General features: G+C 38.1%; 1 protein-coding gene across 50 annotated transcripts in view; it reads right to left on the reverse strand.

Moving 5' to 3' along the window:
* Positions 1–3,526: 3,526 nt before the first annotated feature.
* The window catches only part of LMO7 (LIM domain 7), a 131,612-nt gene continuing 120,418 nt past the window's right edge, over positions 3,527–14,720 (reverse strand). For 38 of the 50 annotated variants that reach the window (XM_086881022.1, XM_086881041.1, XM_086881045.1 and 35 more), the window contains 7 exons: positions 14,531–14,596; positions 12,811–12,863; positions 11,030–11,249; positions 9,828–10,100; positions 8,383–8,491; positions 6,566–6,668; positions 3,527–4,259 (listed from right to left, as the gene is read on the reverse strand). In XM_086881022.1, coding sequence (XP_086737148.1) covers positions 4,237–4,259; positions 6,566–6,668; positions 8,383–8,491; positions 9,828–10,100; positions 11,030–11,249; positions 12,811–12,863; positions 14,531–14,596 — 847 coding nt within the window. In that variant the 3' untranslated portion in view covers positions 3,527–4,236. The remainder of the gene's footprint in view (positions 4,260–6,565; positions 6,669–8,382; positions 8,492–9,827; positions 10,101–11,029; positions 11,250–12,810; positions 12,864–14,530; positions 14,597–14,720) is intronic. The other 12 variants (XM_086881035.1, XM_086881044.1, XM_086881043.1 and 9 more) reach the window with 1 other exon arrangement.

The following is a 14,720-nucleotide window of genomic DNA, read 5'->3' on the forward strand; positions in this document are numbered from 1 at the left end:
CAAGTGATTGGCTGGAATTTTAAACACTGCTGCAAGCATACCATTTTTCACACTGAGCTCACATTGTCAGATTTCAAACACTTTCCCCCTCCATAAGCGACAAGGTTGGGCCATGCAACAACAGCTATTACCTAAGGGAAGTGTTGAACTTATCACTTGAACCCTCCCTTGGGATTCACCTGAAAAGTATTTTACTGAAAATAACAAGACTGGCTCTGACCATTTCTGGTGTCAGTGTGAACTCCAAACTCAGACATCAGGCACTAAAAATGGGCTTTGCTGCATAAATCATGCCACTAATCAGTATTGCCTGTGGTGTGACAGCTTGCCTGAACAGGTGAACCCAAAGGTAATTCATGTTGAAATTTCTGACAAATCTCCTGTTAGAAAAACTCTGAAAGAAACTCTCATAAAAACTAAGAACATGTGCAGTACCTTGAATTTTACTCCAAGACATTTGATTTTTCTTATGTATTAGACAAAACCCACAGTGAAAACATTTTCTATTTTTGAAGTGCTACTCTATTTAAACCTTGACCTGTGACAGAGCTGTTATCCATAGACCACTCAGTTCCAAAGCTGTATTCAAATGTACACTGCAGTTAGTTAGCTGACAGCCTGAAAGCCTAAAGAGGAGGGAGATTTATCTAAATCAAGAGTTTCACAGATAATTCTGGATATTTTTTTAAGCCAAATAAGCATTAAGTGGTGTGCAATAATGTAGGTGTCTACATGGGAGCCACAGTCTGTGTGTCTGTTGATGTCAGTGAAGCTGAGACAGCCAAGCACCTCAGCTAACAGTGGACATGTTCTCGCCAGCCCATGAAATCACATTTTGCACCATTGGCTCTAACATTGGCTGATGTTCATTCAGTTGTTTACTCATAAATCTCTGCTGCCCACTCCACAGTACTACAGCAAAACCTGCCCTGGCAGCTGCATGAGTATCTTCCAGACTTGCACCGTAGCCAGACCAGCCCTGGGTAGATGTCCCAGACACCAATACCCCAAGCAGCACTCTGCACCCGGGAGTATTGAACAGAGCACGCAGCCCTAAATGTACTCAGAGTTTAGCAGCAGTACAGTCCCAGCTCTCCAGTAGACCTGTGTGTTTGAGGGCTTAAAACAGCATTCTACAGCTGATGAACTGAGGGAGAATAATTGGTTCTTCTTCCTTGAACAATACCTTAAAAAATAATCCAACAAAATACAGCAAAAACCTCCACTGGAAATCATCTAGTTCATTTTTATCCACAGGAATTGTTCTCTTTAAGACTATCCTGGTCTTGTACTGTTTTAAGCAGCAGCTAATCAATGAAATAGGAAAAAAAAACCAAAAAACAAACAAAAGAACCCAAGATGTCCCAGATTCAGTTGTACATCACACCTCCATGATGCCAGGTGGGGAGAAAGGACCAAAACTAAGACAAAGTTATCCTACATCATAACTTTAGCATCATTTAGCAAACACAACCCCTTCAATACGAGATTACAATCACAGAAAGGGCTTTTTAATGTGCAAGGTGCACTTCCACACTGCCATCTTGTGTCAATAACCAGGTTTGCTGAACTTAAAAGCCCAACATGATCCAAATTCTTCAGCAAGGATTGAAACAGAAAAATACAACGTTCATTAGGTAGGCTCCTCTGCCTGTTCCTCTCCACAGGACGGAGGGGATGAAGGAATTTTTATTACTCGCGTTTACCAATGTGATTTAGCAAATGTAGATTTGAAGAAGCCTTGTTTAAACCAGGATTTTAACACTGGTGGAAACTTCAACTCTTCAAGAGTTTCAGTTTCAGCTCTTTGAGGCCCACTAAATTTGAAATCCCACCCATTTGTGCACAAGCTAATGAAATAAACCACTCTTCTTGCAGACATTTTGTGGGAAAATTAAATTGGAATCTGCATGGAAGTACTTGAGTGAAGTACTCCTAGTACCACCTAGAAGAAGCCAGCCTGGCTCAGAACCACTGCAGGCTGTGGGACATCAGTCAGGCAGCATTGCTGACCACAGGTTGCTGAATTTTCCTTCCTTCCATTTTTCACCACCAGTCAATTTCCATACCTGACTAATTCCCATGGACAGGGAAACATGTCTGGCCTCAAGATGCAAAGAACAGCATCGCCATCCCTAAATTTTCTCACAGTGTTGCTGCATAACACAGTGCTGGGAGAGGGGGAATCATGGATAGGCTAAGATAGGTTCATTGGTTAGCAGTTGAGAAACTTTGACTTTGGACAAAAAAGAAAGGTGTCTCTCAGTGTATTTCAGGGCTGCTCCTGGAGACTGTAGGTATCAGGAATTTGGGGGGCAGGGGGACAGTGCTTCATTATTGTAGATGTTTTCTACAGCCAGATCTGCATTGTACCTCAATCAGATTCTGAATAGCTCTCAGGGAAGCAAGCTTCTTCCCCATGCAGCAACAAGGACTCCAGAGAGCTGTGTAAGCAGGCAGTGTGACTATGTCTCCATAGTTTGTACTTGACAACTAGGGTCTTCATATCCCAGTGCTCTCATCTGTGGTCTACCATGTCATTACTTACCACAACAGTAAAAACCAAATTAAATCTCTTTACCAGTCTTTAACTGAATATCAAAAACCAAGGCCAAGTTAGGTTGATGAGACACTTTAGATTTTTATAAAGATGTTTCAAGCAAATATAAAAATGATGTTTGAGACTTTGCAATTCAGTACGCAGCGTTCAGTTACGAGCAGGAGAAACTACGGGAGTGCAGGTGAAGTTCTCCCACTATGCCAAAACAGCACAATCTTCCCTTGTTGCCCCCAGCTATCACAGCCACAATCTCTCTTCCTAATCTGTGAGCTCTCCCACACATCATCCCACCCCCCACCCCTCCAAAATCCCCTGAGAGCAAAGAGCACCCTAAGCCTCACTGCAAGCTCTTCATGGTGCCATATATAAGCTGACACTCAAGAAAGGGTCCTCCAACACCTCCCAGCTTCCTCTTCCTCAGTTTTACCCATAAAACACTCCCCCAAATTCCTCTGATCCACAGCCTACGTTTTTTCACTGTTTCCAAGGATATGGACACAAGAGGGTACATAACCAGGCATGAAAAGATTTGGGGAAGCCATTGACCTAAACAATTTGGAAGCCACCACTGTGACACAGCGCACATTCCAGCCGTGTTTTCAAAAGGAGCAGAACCTAACCCAAAAATATTTTCAGCACTTCATTTCTAGCAACAACAGAGCAATTTTGAGGAACATCTACCTCTTTCAATTGTTTTTCAGGGATGGGCATATAGTCTCACCACTGGTACTGAATGCTCAAGAGAAAGAGCATGAAGAGCTTGATGAATAAGCTCCACACAGACTTTGACGTTGACTACAAAGTAAAAGGGAAATGGAAGAACTATTGCTCTTGCATATATTTAGGTGAACAACTTAATCCTGTCAGAACAAGTATTTTTCCCAAGATGAAAATCAAACAATTTTATATATTTCCACACATTACCTTAGGCATCTTTAGCTGAACAGAAAGGACAAAAACTTCTAATAAATGCAACATCAGATTTTTTTATTTACAAATATATGGTAATTCAACAATCACTCTCCACTCAGAGGAAAGAGTGATAGTTACATCTCCAAATGGGAAAAGAAAACTCTCTCACTTAAACGGATTCCACAGAATATTATGCCAACACCACTGAGCAAAGAGATTATTCTTTGTATTTAGGTTTCAAAAAAAGCACATCATTTTAGAAACCAGCATATGGAAAGCAAACACATTTGTGTGCATTTAAATGCAGCTTCATATTAACCTAGAGAATTCACTTTCAGTATATGTCAAAAAATAAAGACAGCAATTGCAAATATATATTTATATTAGCTATTTCTCTAATGCTCATTTCAAGAGCTTAGAAACAAAATACCCTCTTCATATACCATTGGAAAGTCAACTAGTTGATTATAAGCCTCAAAAATATTTTGAAGTTATTACTGAAAATATACTTATTCTCTCTTGCACTCTCAATACTTGAAGCTGAAAATGTCAAAGCATTTTTCCCAGCTATTTCCTTACTGCAATTACTTTCTTATAAATAAAAATAGTTATATGAAGAATACAAGGTATTGCTATGAAGACTAGACAAGCAAGAGTTACTCTTAGAAAAAAACCACACACACAATATTTATATTTATAGATCTACATCAGCAGCAATCACCTCTTCTTGTATCTGCGACAGTGGTTTCATATCTTCATTTGCTTCACATGCAGGTTGGTTGCCCAGCTGTTAGGGAGAGACAAAAAAAAAGGTCAGTAAAATCTAGCTACTGAAGGATGTTTGTGACAACAATTAACATTTTAAAGTTTAAAATAGTAATTTAATAGTCAAAGAATATTTTAAAGTTTCAAATACTTATTGAAAATGGTAACATACTAAGGTATACATTCTGAACCAAGCAATCCAAATTTAATAAACAATACAAATATGAGTTGAATCCAATTATAGCACTGCAAGTATTTCAGGCCAAGTCATATTCCACAGAACATGCACCTTACCAAATTCTTAAGAATTATTTTTAGCATTAGCACAGAGACAGAGTGATAGTTTTTCTAAATTTACCCTTCAATAATGAAATTAAAATTTGCTAAATAACTGTAACAATATAAATAACTTTTTTTATCCTCTCTGCATATCTTTGTAGGTATCTGCCAATACAGTGGTGTTTAACTAGAACATTCCAAGTTTAAACCGCAAAATTAACACAAAAATGTGCAAAAATATCACATAAAATTACATAAAATTGCAAGGTGAATATCAATAACCCTACAGTTTATCAAACCTTTTAGCCAATGTGTTCACATTCCAAGCTAACAAATAACTAGCCAGGTTGATGTCAGATGCCAACTGCAAAAAATAGTAATCTGCATCACAGGCCTGTGCTGTGCTGCCAATACATTTTCACTGCAGTAATTGCATAGCTGGTTTTTGTATTATTCAAATAGCTGATTTCAATTACTAATCACTAATTTGAATACTTTGTTCTGTACCTACAAGTTCTTACAACTCCTGATTTTACTTGTATCTCATACAATTATGTTTTGAGGTGCCCACTGGCCCAAGTAGATGCAGTCTGAAGGGAAGGGAATAGAAACGTTTCCTCACAGATCAGCTCTGCTTCTGAAAGGCACTGCTGTGACTTTATGGGCTGTAACGTCAAAGAGAGACTAAATAGCAATTCATCCAAAATAAAATTACTTATCCAACTCATCCAGCAATATTTCCCCCCAAAAGAAAAGACAGAGACAAAAAATAACATGAGCAAGCTCCAGAGTGAATCTCTCACACATTTGGGTTCTTCAAATAGGAGCAGTCACTTCAGTGTAGTCTTGTCAATAAGGAGATACATAGACACAGTATGACCCAGTGCCCTGGATAACCTCCAGATGGAAGGGAGTGATTCTCTTCCTCCTTCCACTGATCACAGTGGCATCCTTGCATGTAACATTAGTCTCTCTGAATGTGCTATTACCCTCACGAGGTGTTGTGCTCTCTGGTTTTAGCTCAGGTACAACATAATCATTTCTGTGACTTCTCTTCATGGAAGTCAAAAAGAGCCTGCAAACAGCAACAGCATCAGATGCAGAGCTTCTCTTTTCCTGAGCTAGGTTTCACAGCCAGCAGCTGCCCAGTTCCTGCTCAAATGCTTTAGCATGAATATCCTGTTCCCTTCACTGCCTTCCCATCCCCCATGAGAAAAATGTGCTGAGCTCATACAGAAACACAGACATTTTTCCCAGGAAGTAATTCAGGAATTATTACCCTTTCCTGATTTTTATCATCCTATAGAATTCCACATTTGCCACATAAAAAAAGAGCCACATGAAACTCCTGATACTTAACAAAATTAGGAGGTTGTCTACCATCATCTATGACAGCAGAAAAAAAGACCTAAATACCACTATACAAAGCCTTAACATCATGCGCCAATAAATCAGAATTCTGCAAACCATAAGAAGGAAAAAAATTATACTGCACCTTTTAATTAAGATCTGTAAGTAAACCAATTCCTCCTGAACTTGTACCTAAATGAATAACCAATTACAGACCTATAATTCCAATAATAATAGCATCGCGAAAAGAAACCAGCATTTGTGCCATCTGCACAAGATAAACTAATTGCTTTCCAGGTATGTATTAGGACTGAATTAAATACATATTTCAGCTTTCTTTTTAAGAAAATGTAGACACTTTTTCAAAAAGGCTTCTCTGTTATCAAGACAAGCCTGCTTAGCACCTGACAGCTCCTTGACACCACTTTCTCAGATCTATGAGGGAAGAAAGATGACTATACCATGTTGTCTGCTCAAAACTACATAATAACGAGTCGGTAAAATCAGCTACCAGCAAGTTAGAAGTTAGGAATGATTACCCCACAAAAGACAGAAACTGGCAATCAAACCTTGCTGAACCTATTCACTAACTTAAAGCTAAACAAGAAAGCTATCAAGTGGCTCAGCTGTGCAAACACTTGAGGTTGTAGAGCACAGAGAAGAGCTACAGTCATGCACACTGCAGTTGGATTGCCTTACTTTTAAATCTGATATAGCAGTCGTTGCAGAAGAGTTTGTTGTTTCGGATCCTGACTTCAGCTCCGGAGCGGGATCCACCAAGGTCGCATCCACAGGCAACACACTGAATCACACATGAATAATTAGCAACTCCTTCCAAAATACTAAGAAACAAAAATGCTGTTCAAAAGCAGCTCAGATTAAGCTCAACAAAGCCTGAACCATAACCCCACAATCACTAGAAGCAAATGTGCAACGATTAGTAGGTCAAAATGCAACCAACCCTGAGAAAGTATTTTAAGGCGACGACTGGACAATGAGTAGCAGAGATACACCAAGTAAGCAAACATAAAGCAGACGGTTTTTAGAGATTAGTTCATTAAATCTAATTTTCACTTTGGTTTCTCTGAAAACTACAATTGGTTTGGCACAAAAAAAAATTTGTTCTCTAGATGGCAACAGGAATTTTGGCACAGAACACCTGGGTGTGCTACTTGCAGATTTCCATGCGGCACTATACACTGCTGGTGTCCTCAGTCCCTTGGCACTCGAAGCAGCAAATACTCAGGGCACTCCCAATTTCCTGGGTTTGCATCATCAAAACAAGTTCTGATTTGGAGAGATGGGGCTGATTTAATTTTCCTTACATAAACACATAAGGGGCTTGACTGTTGCCATTCTAACATTGAACTATTTAGCTACGGTGGCTAAACTTGTACTTGCTGTGAATATGGACCACATCTGGAAAGAATGTAATCTGAAATATAATACTCCCCTTACTGAATTTACAAAGGATAGATAGTTTCCCTGCTTAATCAAGTAATGAATCTTTTAAATGGCAGTCTGTTCAACAGCTCATTAATTTTCAGAAATTTGGAAAACAGAAACTTGGCATTTTCTTACATAGGTTATGATCTACAAGGGGATTGTCTCACACAGAATACATGTCCTGCAGAAAAGTGAATGGCAACTGATCACTATGGATTAGTCCTGTCCCTCCTGCTCAGGTAGGCAAGACCAGGAAGAGCTTGTAGTCAATCCCTAGTAATACTCCAGGTGATGCACTTGAGCTGGGCACAGAAGACAAGTGTTCTAAACTAGACACAGAAACCTTTTTCTTGAAGTCAGAGAAGAAGGGTTCAACAGCACCTCCAAGTCATAGTCTAATTCCACATCTAGTCTGAGAGCAGGGGAACAGGACTGCTTTGCTGTCTTTTGCAGGCAAACATTTATTCTTTCAGCTCTGCAAATGTCCCAAGCCGATGGGAAATCATGTAAGTAGGTCTAGGTCTCAGAGCTGGGCATGAGCTTAGTTTGTGACTAGGGCTGAGTAGCATTAAAGACATTTTTTGGTATTGTTCTGGGTTTTATCCAGCCACATAGAACTCTTCCAACATGCCTTTATTTGGAAAACAACACATGGACACTCTCTGTTAAGACTAGACTAGACTTGCTTTGAAAGGATGGGTCATCTTAAATGATTCAACTGCCAGGGTCTAGGCTGAGATTTTAATTTTTTAGAGGAGTTGCTTTCTCTGGAAGAAGTGGTTCAGCATTTTCTGATATTTTGCCACCTATTCAAAGGATATCTTTGATCTCACAGTCAATGTGCTCATCTTGCTTATCAAAGTCTTACTTGTTAGCTCTGACATTTAAGAAACTTCTAGAGTGGAGGGCTAAATGCCTGCAAATGGGACTGCCTCATGGAAATATGCATGCTGTCAAGAGTAGAAGGCAAAGCAGGTGATTAGTAAGAACCCCTGTGAGCATAACACTGAGTAGCCATGCGTGCTCCTGATTAGTTCCTGTTCCTTCACAATGCGACTCCCAGCTCTCACCTTAAAGCAATGTAAATGATAACAAAGACCAAGAGATTCAATGATCATGGCTGCTCCTTTGCCCAGAATGTTATTACAGTATGAACAGATTTTCTTCCCACTGACTGACCTAAATATAGAATGAAAAACCTTAAAACCAGCTTGAAAATGTTTAAATGACAAAGAAGAGTTATCAAATACTTTTTGAGATTAAAAACAAAAAGCACATACGGAAAAACTGGACCATTAGACTGCTTGGGGAAAGTAATGTTATTTAGAGTTGATCTGAAAGCCATGGAAAGCTGAAGTGTTATAATTTATATCAAATTTACATAGGAAAAAGTTACGAAATTCTGTCACATTCTTGGCACATATTTCATTGTATAAAATAGCTTCTACAAATAAAAACTGTACTGTTAAGTTTGGAGAGTAACAACACAGGTTTTGTGCTCCTGCCTTCTTAGTTGTGGGGAACTATCCAGAAAGCTAAGTTTTACCAAGCACCCCTTCCAAGTCCCACCATCTGTACCTTGTTAGATAAAAGAAGGCTAGTCCTGGAGATAAAATATTATGTGAACTCTTTGAACATAAGCCATACGGAGGTAGTTTCCATAGATCTACCAAGGTGCTAGCAAATAGAAGTGAGAACAAGAGAAGCAAATATGGTAAAGAAAGTAATTTTCTTACATCATCCAGAATGTAAAAGACTAGCTTAAAAAAAAAAAATGGGGTCAATTTATCACTAAGTGCCTGAGAGTGTAAGAGCTAGTGAAGTAGTGTTCACTGTTGTTATATAGAACACATGTAATTCTGTGTGGGATGATTCTCTGGAGTACTATCCTGAGGTATTTTTAAAATGTTTCAAGTACATAAAATAGCAGAGTTATCTACCCTACCACAGCTGAATTCCATTTTTGTTTCAAAATATGTTACAATTCTTGCTTTCTCTTCCTAGATTAAAATCAACATCCTACTCTGTAATTCTCCAGGGTTATGGGTTATGAGCATTCCTGAGTGCTCCTCAAGATGATATTGACCACATGCCAGGAAGTGAGGAGGAGAGACCAAGATGAGGGTCATTAAGCGTGGGTTTCAGGAATCTTTTGTTAAAACAAACCAGGGGAAATAAATGTCAGAAATACTATCTGGAACAGGCCTTTGCTAATCAGTTTGATAACCAACACAGAGCTTAGAGACTGCAGATAGATTATTCAAGTTTGTTTTTTTTTTAACCAATGTCAAGCAGTGATGACAAACCTGGGGAATTTTCTGAGTGACTGGAGCAGGGAGGTAATACCAGTCCATACTTCCACTGTCCTCTCCAGCTAGAAGACTCCAGGTATTTGTTAATTAATCAATGTTATGGGCAAGAATACTGCTGTAAGCCCAGCATGGGCACAAAGTCTGCTCTGCTCTTCAGTGCCATCCAACGTTTTTACCTTCCTGGAAAAAGGGCACCCACTCACCTGCTGCGTGTCTGGGACCCGGACTGGGAAGCAGAGACGGGAGACTGAGCCCGGGGAGCTGTCTGGGATGTGGAGGGGGCTCTTGCAGAGGTGGCCACGGGAGGTGCTTTGCTGGAGGAAGGAGTGCACATGTAGGCTCGGTTTGAAGTGGACACGGGACGACTAAAATCTTGACTAGAAGATAGAGATGAAGAGGATGCAGACTGGTTCAGCCATGAATGGTGCCTCCATGACCTCATTCCTGAAGAATCAAGATTGTCCAAAGACTCCCCTCTGTAACAGAGATACAAGTACCTCAAATGTAAATGGCATTACGGATGGAGCAACAGAACTACATGCTGATTTTTTTAAGAGAAAGCCATTATCCTTGCATTTTTAATATTTTCTAGGATGAATATGTTTGATGACTCTGAGTGATATTCTTCATGTACTGATTTAAAATGTGTGAGTAGCAAATTATTCTTTTTGTCCAGCTGTAGTTCTCATGGGAAAAAACATGCTAAGGAAAAGAGGTGGCACTTAACAGCTACTTAATAAAAGCAAAACACTTCACTGCAGCCTTATCAGGGTGAACTGTATCAAAATCCACACAGCAACAGCCCTCAGATACCAACTTTGTTTATGTTTTCTCCAAGGGATACCAGATAGAAAATAACAATCCACCCAGACTGGATAGCATCACCCAGGTACAAGGTGTTGGCCCAATAACCAAACACTCTCCTGACTGATCACATTGTGACCAAACACTCCAGACTTCGTCTGTCTCCTAAGTGACAAATCCAACATTCATACATTAAATAAAGCAAAAATAAACTCTCCAAACTTTATGACACATTTCTATGTTGAAAAAGGTATACTTCCTAGCCACAATAATTAATTTCCAAAACAAATTGCTGTGTTGAAATTCTTAAACACATCTGTCAGTCACAAGGCACACTATTAATTTCCATTGCTGCTATACCAACCAAGAAATAAGCAGCTGAGTTATTCACAGGTCACATCCACATTCCTTACTTGCAAAAAACCCCATTCAATCCCAGCTGTAATAGAGTTACTTTCTCCTATTTGTGCGGCTATGCAGTCTACCTTACGGCATTTCAGACTCAATTTGTTTCTATGCACTGTAATATAAGCTGAGGTTCAGAATAACTGAAGAAAACTGTCTGATGACAGACAGAGTTAATTTTTAATGTGACTCCTACCTCCTCATACTACTGCTGTACAGACTAACGGGCTCCTTATGTATGCTGGCACTGCGCTGCCTAATCCAGCTGCTGTCCGTGTGTAGAGATGTTTTCTTTCTCATTTCCTGAAGGATTTGCTGTCTCTCCAACTCTGCTGCAGACAGGTTTTGCTCCTTCTGAGACTTCTTCTGTGACTCACCCGTGTTCCAGGACCTTTCTGAATACTTGGTCTGGGTACCTGTGCAGACAACATGTGCACACATCAGCTAGACACCCCAAGGCACAAAAGCAGTTATTATCCTGTCAGCACTCTGGCTATAATTCCAAGAGTTATTTTTAATCACTCCATTCACAAGTTATTCCAGGTCCCTTTTACAGCTGGGTAAAACTTGCCAATACAACATTACTAAAATTTTTTTGTTTGCATTTCCATTAATGTAGTCTTTTACATAATGCTTAATGTAAATGCATTTTCCTTCACTTCCTAAGTGTATATGCATAGGCATTTGTGTGTAAATACTCCTCTTTTTAAAAGGGTATCACCACTTTTCGTGCCATAATTTCAACTCTTCCTCCAATATAAACTGAATCATGTGTAAAATACGTAGTTAAATAATGGGATACACTCTTTCTCTTTACGAGTTCATACTCTTCTGTAAGTAGTCTCTGTTTATAAGAATTTCTTTCTTTCTGCCTTCAAGGCACTAAACACACTGCTTTATATAGATATAGAAGGGACAGAGAAATCTTTCAGTTACTTGGATTATGTGTTAACTACTGAGTTGAAATGAAACTTATGGTATAGATGATCTTTGAAAATTTGGAAGGGTAAACAAATAAGCAATCTTTCTCCAATGGGTGTTGACATATCAGAAGGCAACAATTTTTTATTTCCTAGATCCAGTACCTATTCTTTATAGTAAAAATAATTAAGAAAATTATTCAGCAATTAGTCATTCAATTAAAATTTCAATCCTTTTAAATGCTGCTCTTACTATAGAGTTGCTCTTCGATTTATTGGTGATTATAATGGATTATAAAATACTGTGGAAGTTTACTTTCTCTTTAATTTCAACGACAGCACTTTAATGGATGAAAACAACATTTTTAATCTGCAATATATCCCCTAATACATCTACTTTTCTTTGATTACTTGTGATTACTCTTTTTAACCACGTTTTAGACACAAAAGTAGCTTGCAGGCATTTTTGACTCCAACATATTCATAAAATTGGTTTGTTTGCTTTGCACATAATTCCTCTAATACAACCAAAGTCATAGAACTGAACTGGAGTCCAGGACACAAGCCATCATGACATATTGAGAGCTGACTTCTTACTCTGTTATTACTACACTAACTGAAATTAAGAAGACAAAAAGTTGTATTAAATGCATTAAATTCATCATCTTGGTATGCTCAGCTTTTTTTTTTTATTGACAGTTAGTGTATCAAATCTACACATATCTTCAGTGATATAACTGCATGATTGATTTTATCTCATGTAAAAATCTGTCATTAAAATTTAGGCATCTAAGAGCCATTTGCAATCACCATCTTCAAGAGTAGTTAATTCTATTTGTCCTTGGCTTTTATGTTGACTGTATGATTTTCCTCTTTCTGTTGAAACTTCATTAAATTGGGGCATAGTATGAATTTATAATGCAGCTATCAAAAAGAATACTAAAAAATCATTTTCTTAGGATGACTATATGTACACATCTTAATCTTTTCCTTCCTAGTCTCCTCCCTCTCTACCTGCCCCAAAAATTAAATATCATGGAAATTACACATTACTTACCATTTCTGATTGTGTTGAATTCATTCAGTTCTGTAGTTGACTTTGACTTATTCCTAAGAATATAAAAACATTAATTTCTCTATCTTAATTACAAGCCCTCATTACAGAAAAAGCTCTTATCATTGCAAATGATAGAACCAGTCCTCTCTTTATTTCACCATCCCTCCCATCAACAACTTATGCTGTACTTAAAACAAGAGGCAAAAAATAACTAAACACCTATGGGAAAAGAACATGTCAATATTTAGATGTCAATAGATAATCACCAATTAAAAGTTAAAATTTTGTACTGAAAGTTGTCAGTGCTTCAGGCATAAGGAACTGATCATTGTACTTGTTGCAACAAAAACATGTAAAAAACCAAGTCCTTTCCTGCAGAAGCTTTGTGAAGACTATGGTCTGATGAAGGAGTGAGAACTTTCAGAGCAGATTTACAATTGGTTTGGCTTCAAGAGAAACTTAAATCATACTTCAGCACTTTTACTAGACTGTAAGCAAAATACCTCCTCAAATCCTGCATGCAAATTTTTTTTGGGAAAAAAATATTGTTCACTGATTATACCTAGCAGCATAATTTTTTAATGAGTTTTAGCCAAGAAATGGCATTCAACAAATGTCACATAAAGGGAGACAAATGGCAAAAAGTTTCTTTTCTGACTGTACAGAGCAGGAACTTTGTCAACACCTCCGTGCTGTATTATTAGTCTCAAGTAGTACAGCCAAATTTTTGGTATTAAAATAACTCACAAAGAAAGGATTTAAAAAGATACTGTGCTTGGTCCTAACTCAAAACTGCTACATTAATGTGTTTACATGTACAGCATTGGCTGTACAGCTGTGTTTTGAAGGAATCTTGTCCTTTATCTGGAGATAAATGAAGCATAAACTGGATCACATCTTGCTTCTTTAAGTTCTTACTGACTGTCCTATGGTGTGGACCGATTTAAATATTTATTAAAGAAGATGCAAGTTTCACAGCTGCCTGTAGTGAAGAAATAAGCAGTGTCCTCCTCACATATATAACCAAGATGTAACTATTTAATGCATGCTCCTTCTGAAATTAGATCTGGATCTTCCACTAGTAACAGATTCATTAATTGTTACTTGTAATTTAAATCTCTCTTTATATAAGAGAGGTATGCTCAATTCAACTGCAAGAAGTGCTCAAATACACAGCAGAAGTCATCTTTCAGAAATACTGTGAGATGCGATGCAAAACAAAGGTTTGATTTGTAAAGCAAGAGTTTTCAACTTAAAAATAACTTGTGTAAATTACAAGAGCAACATGCATTACCTCCCTGATAAATATGCTGCTGCTGCCTCTTACTTACCTTCTTGTTTACTCTCTCAAGTTGCACAACCCTAATTGGGATGACTGCACCTTAGTTTGTAGAGCGTGCTATGACACAACCACGAGATATCCGAAATTGTTTTCTAGCCAGGTAACTTTAGTACCACCCACATATTCATCTCATCTCATATTATTTCTCTCTGTAGAATCCCACTGACAAACTGTTGCTTACAACACAGGGGATAATTTGACAAAAGTTTGGCCTCTTGTTTCTTCAATATGAAAACATGCCATAAAAACTGCAAAACACAGCAGCGATCCAACACATACATTTAGCTGCTATGAATAAAGTTTGTTAGAATTTTAAAAGTTTTCTAACAAAGAAATGGTGGTGTTACAGTCAGTGTTGAGATTCAATATTGGATATACCTGTCAGCAAGTGACTGTCCAGGTTGCTCCTGAATGGTTTTAGAAACTTCATAACGCTCATAATGCCTTTTGGAGAAAAAAAAAGAAACATTATGTTCATATACAAAAAGACATACTTAAACACAAATAGTTCATAAGGGAAATAATCCAAAATAGATCCTTAAGGGAAGAAAAAAAGCAGTTTAAATTA

Source organism: Cyanistes caeruleus, chromosome 3 (genome assembly GCF_971803275.1).
Source record: "Cyanistes caeruleus chromosome 3, bCyaCae1.hap1.1, whole genome shotgun sequence".
NCBI lineage: Eukaryota > Metazoa > Chordata > Aves > Passeriformes > Paridae > Cyanistes > Cyanistes caeruleus.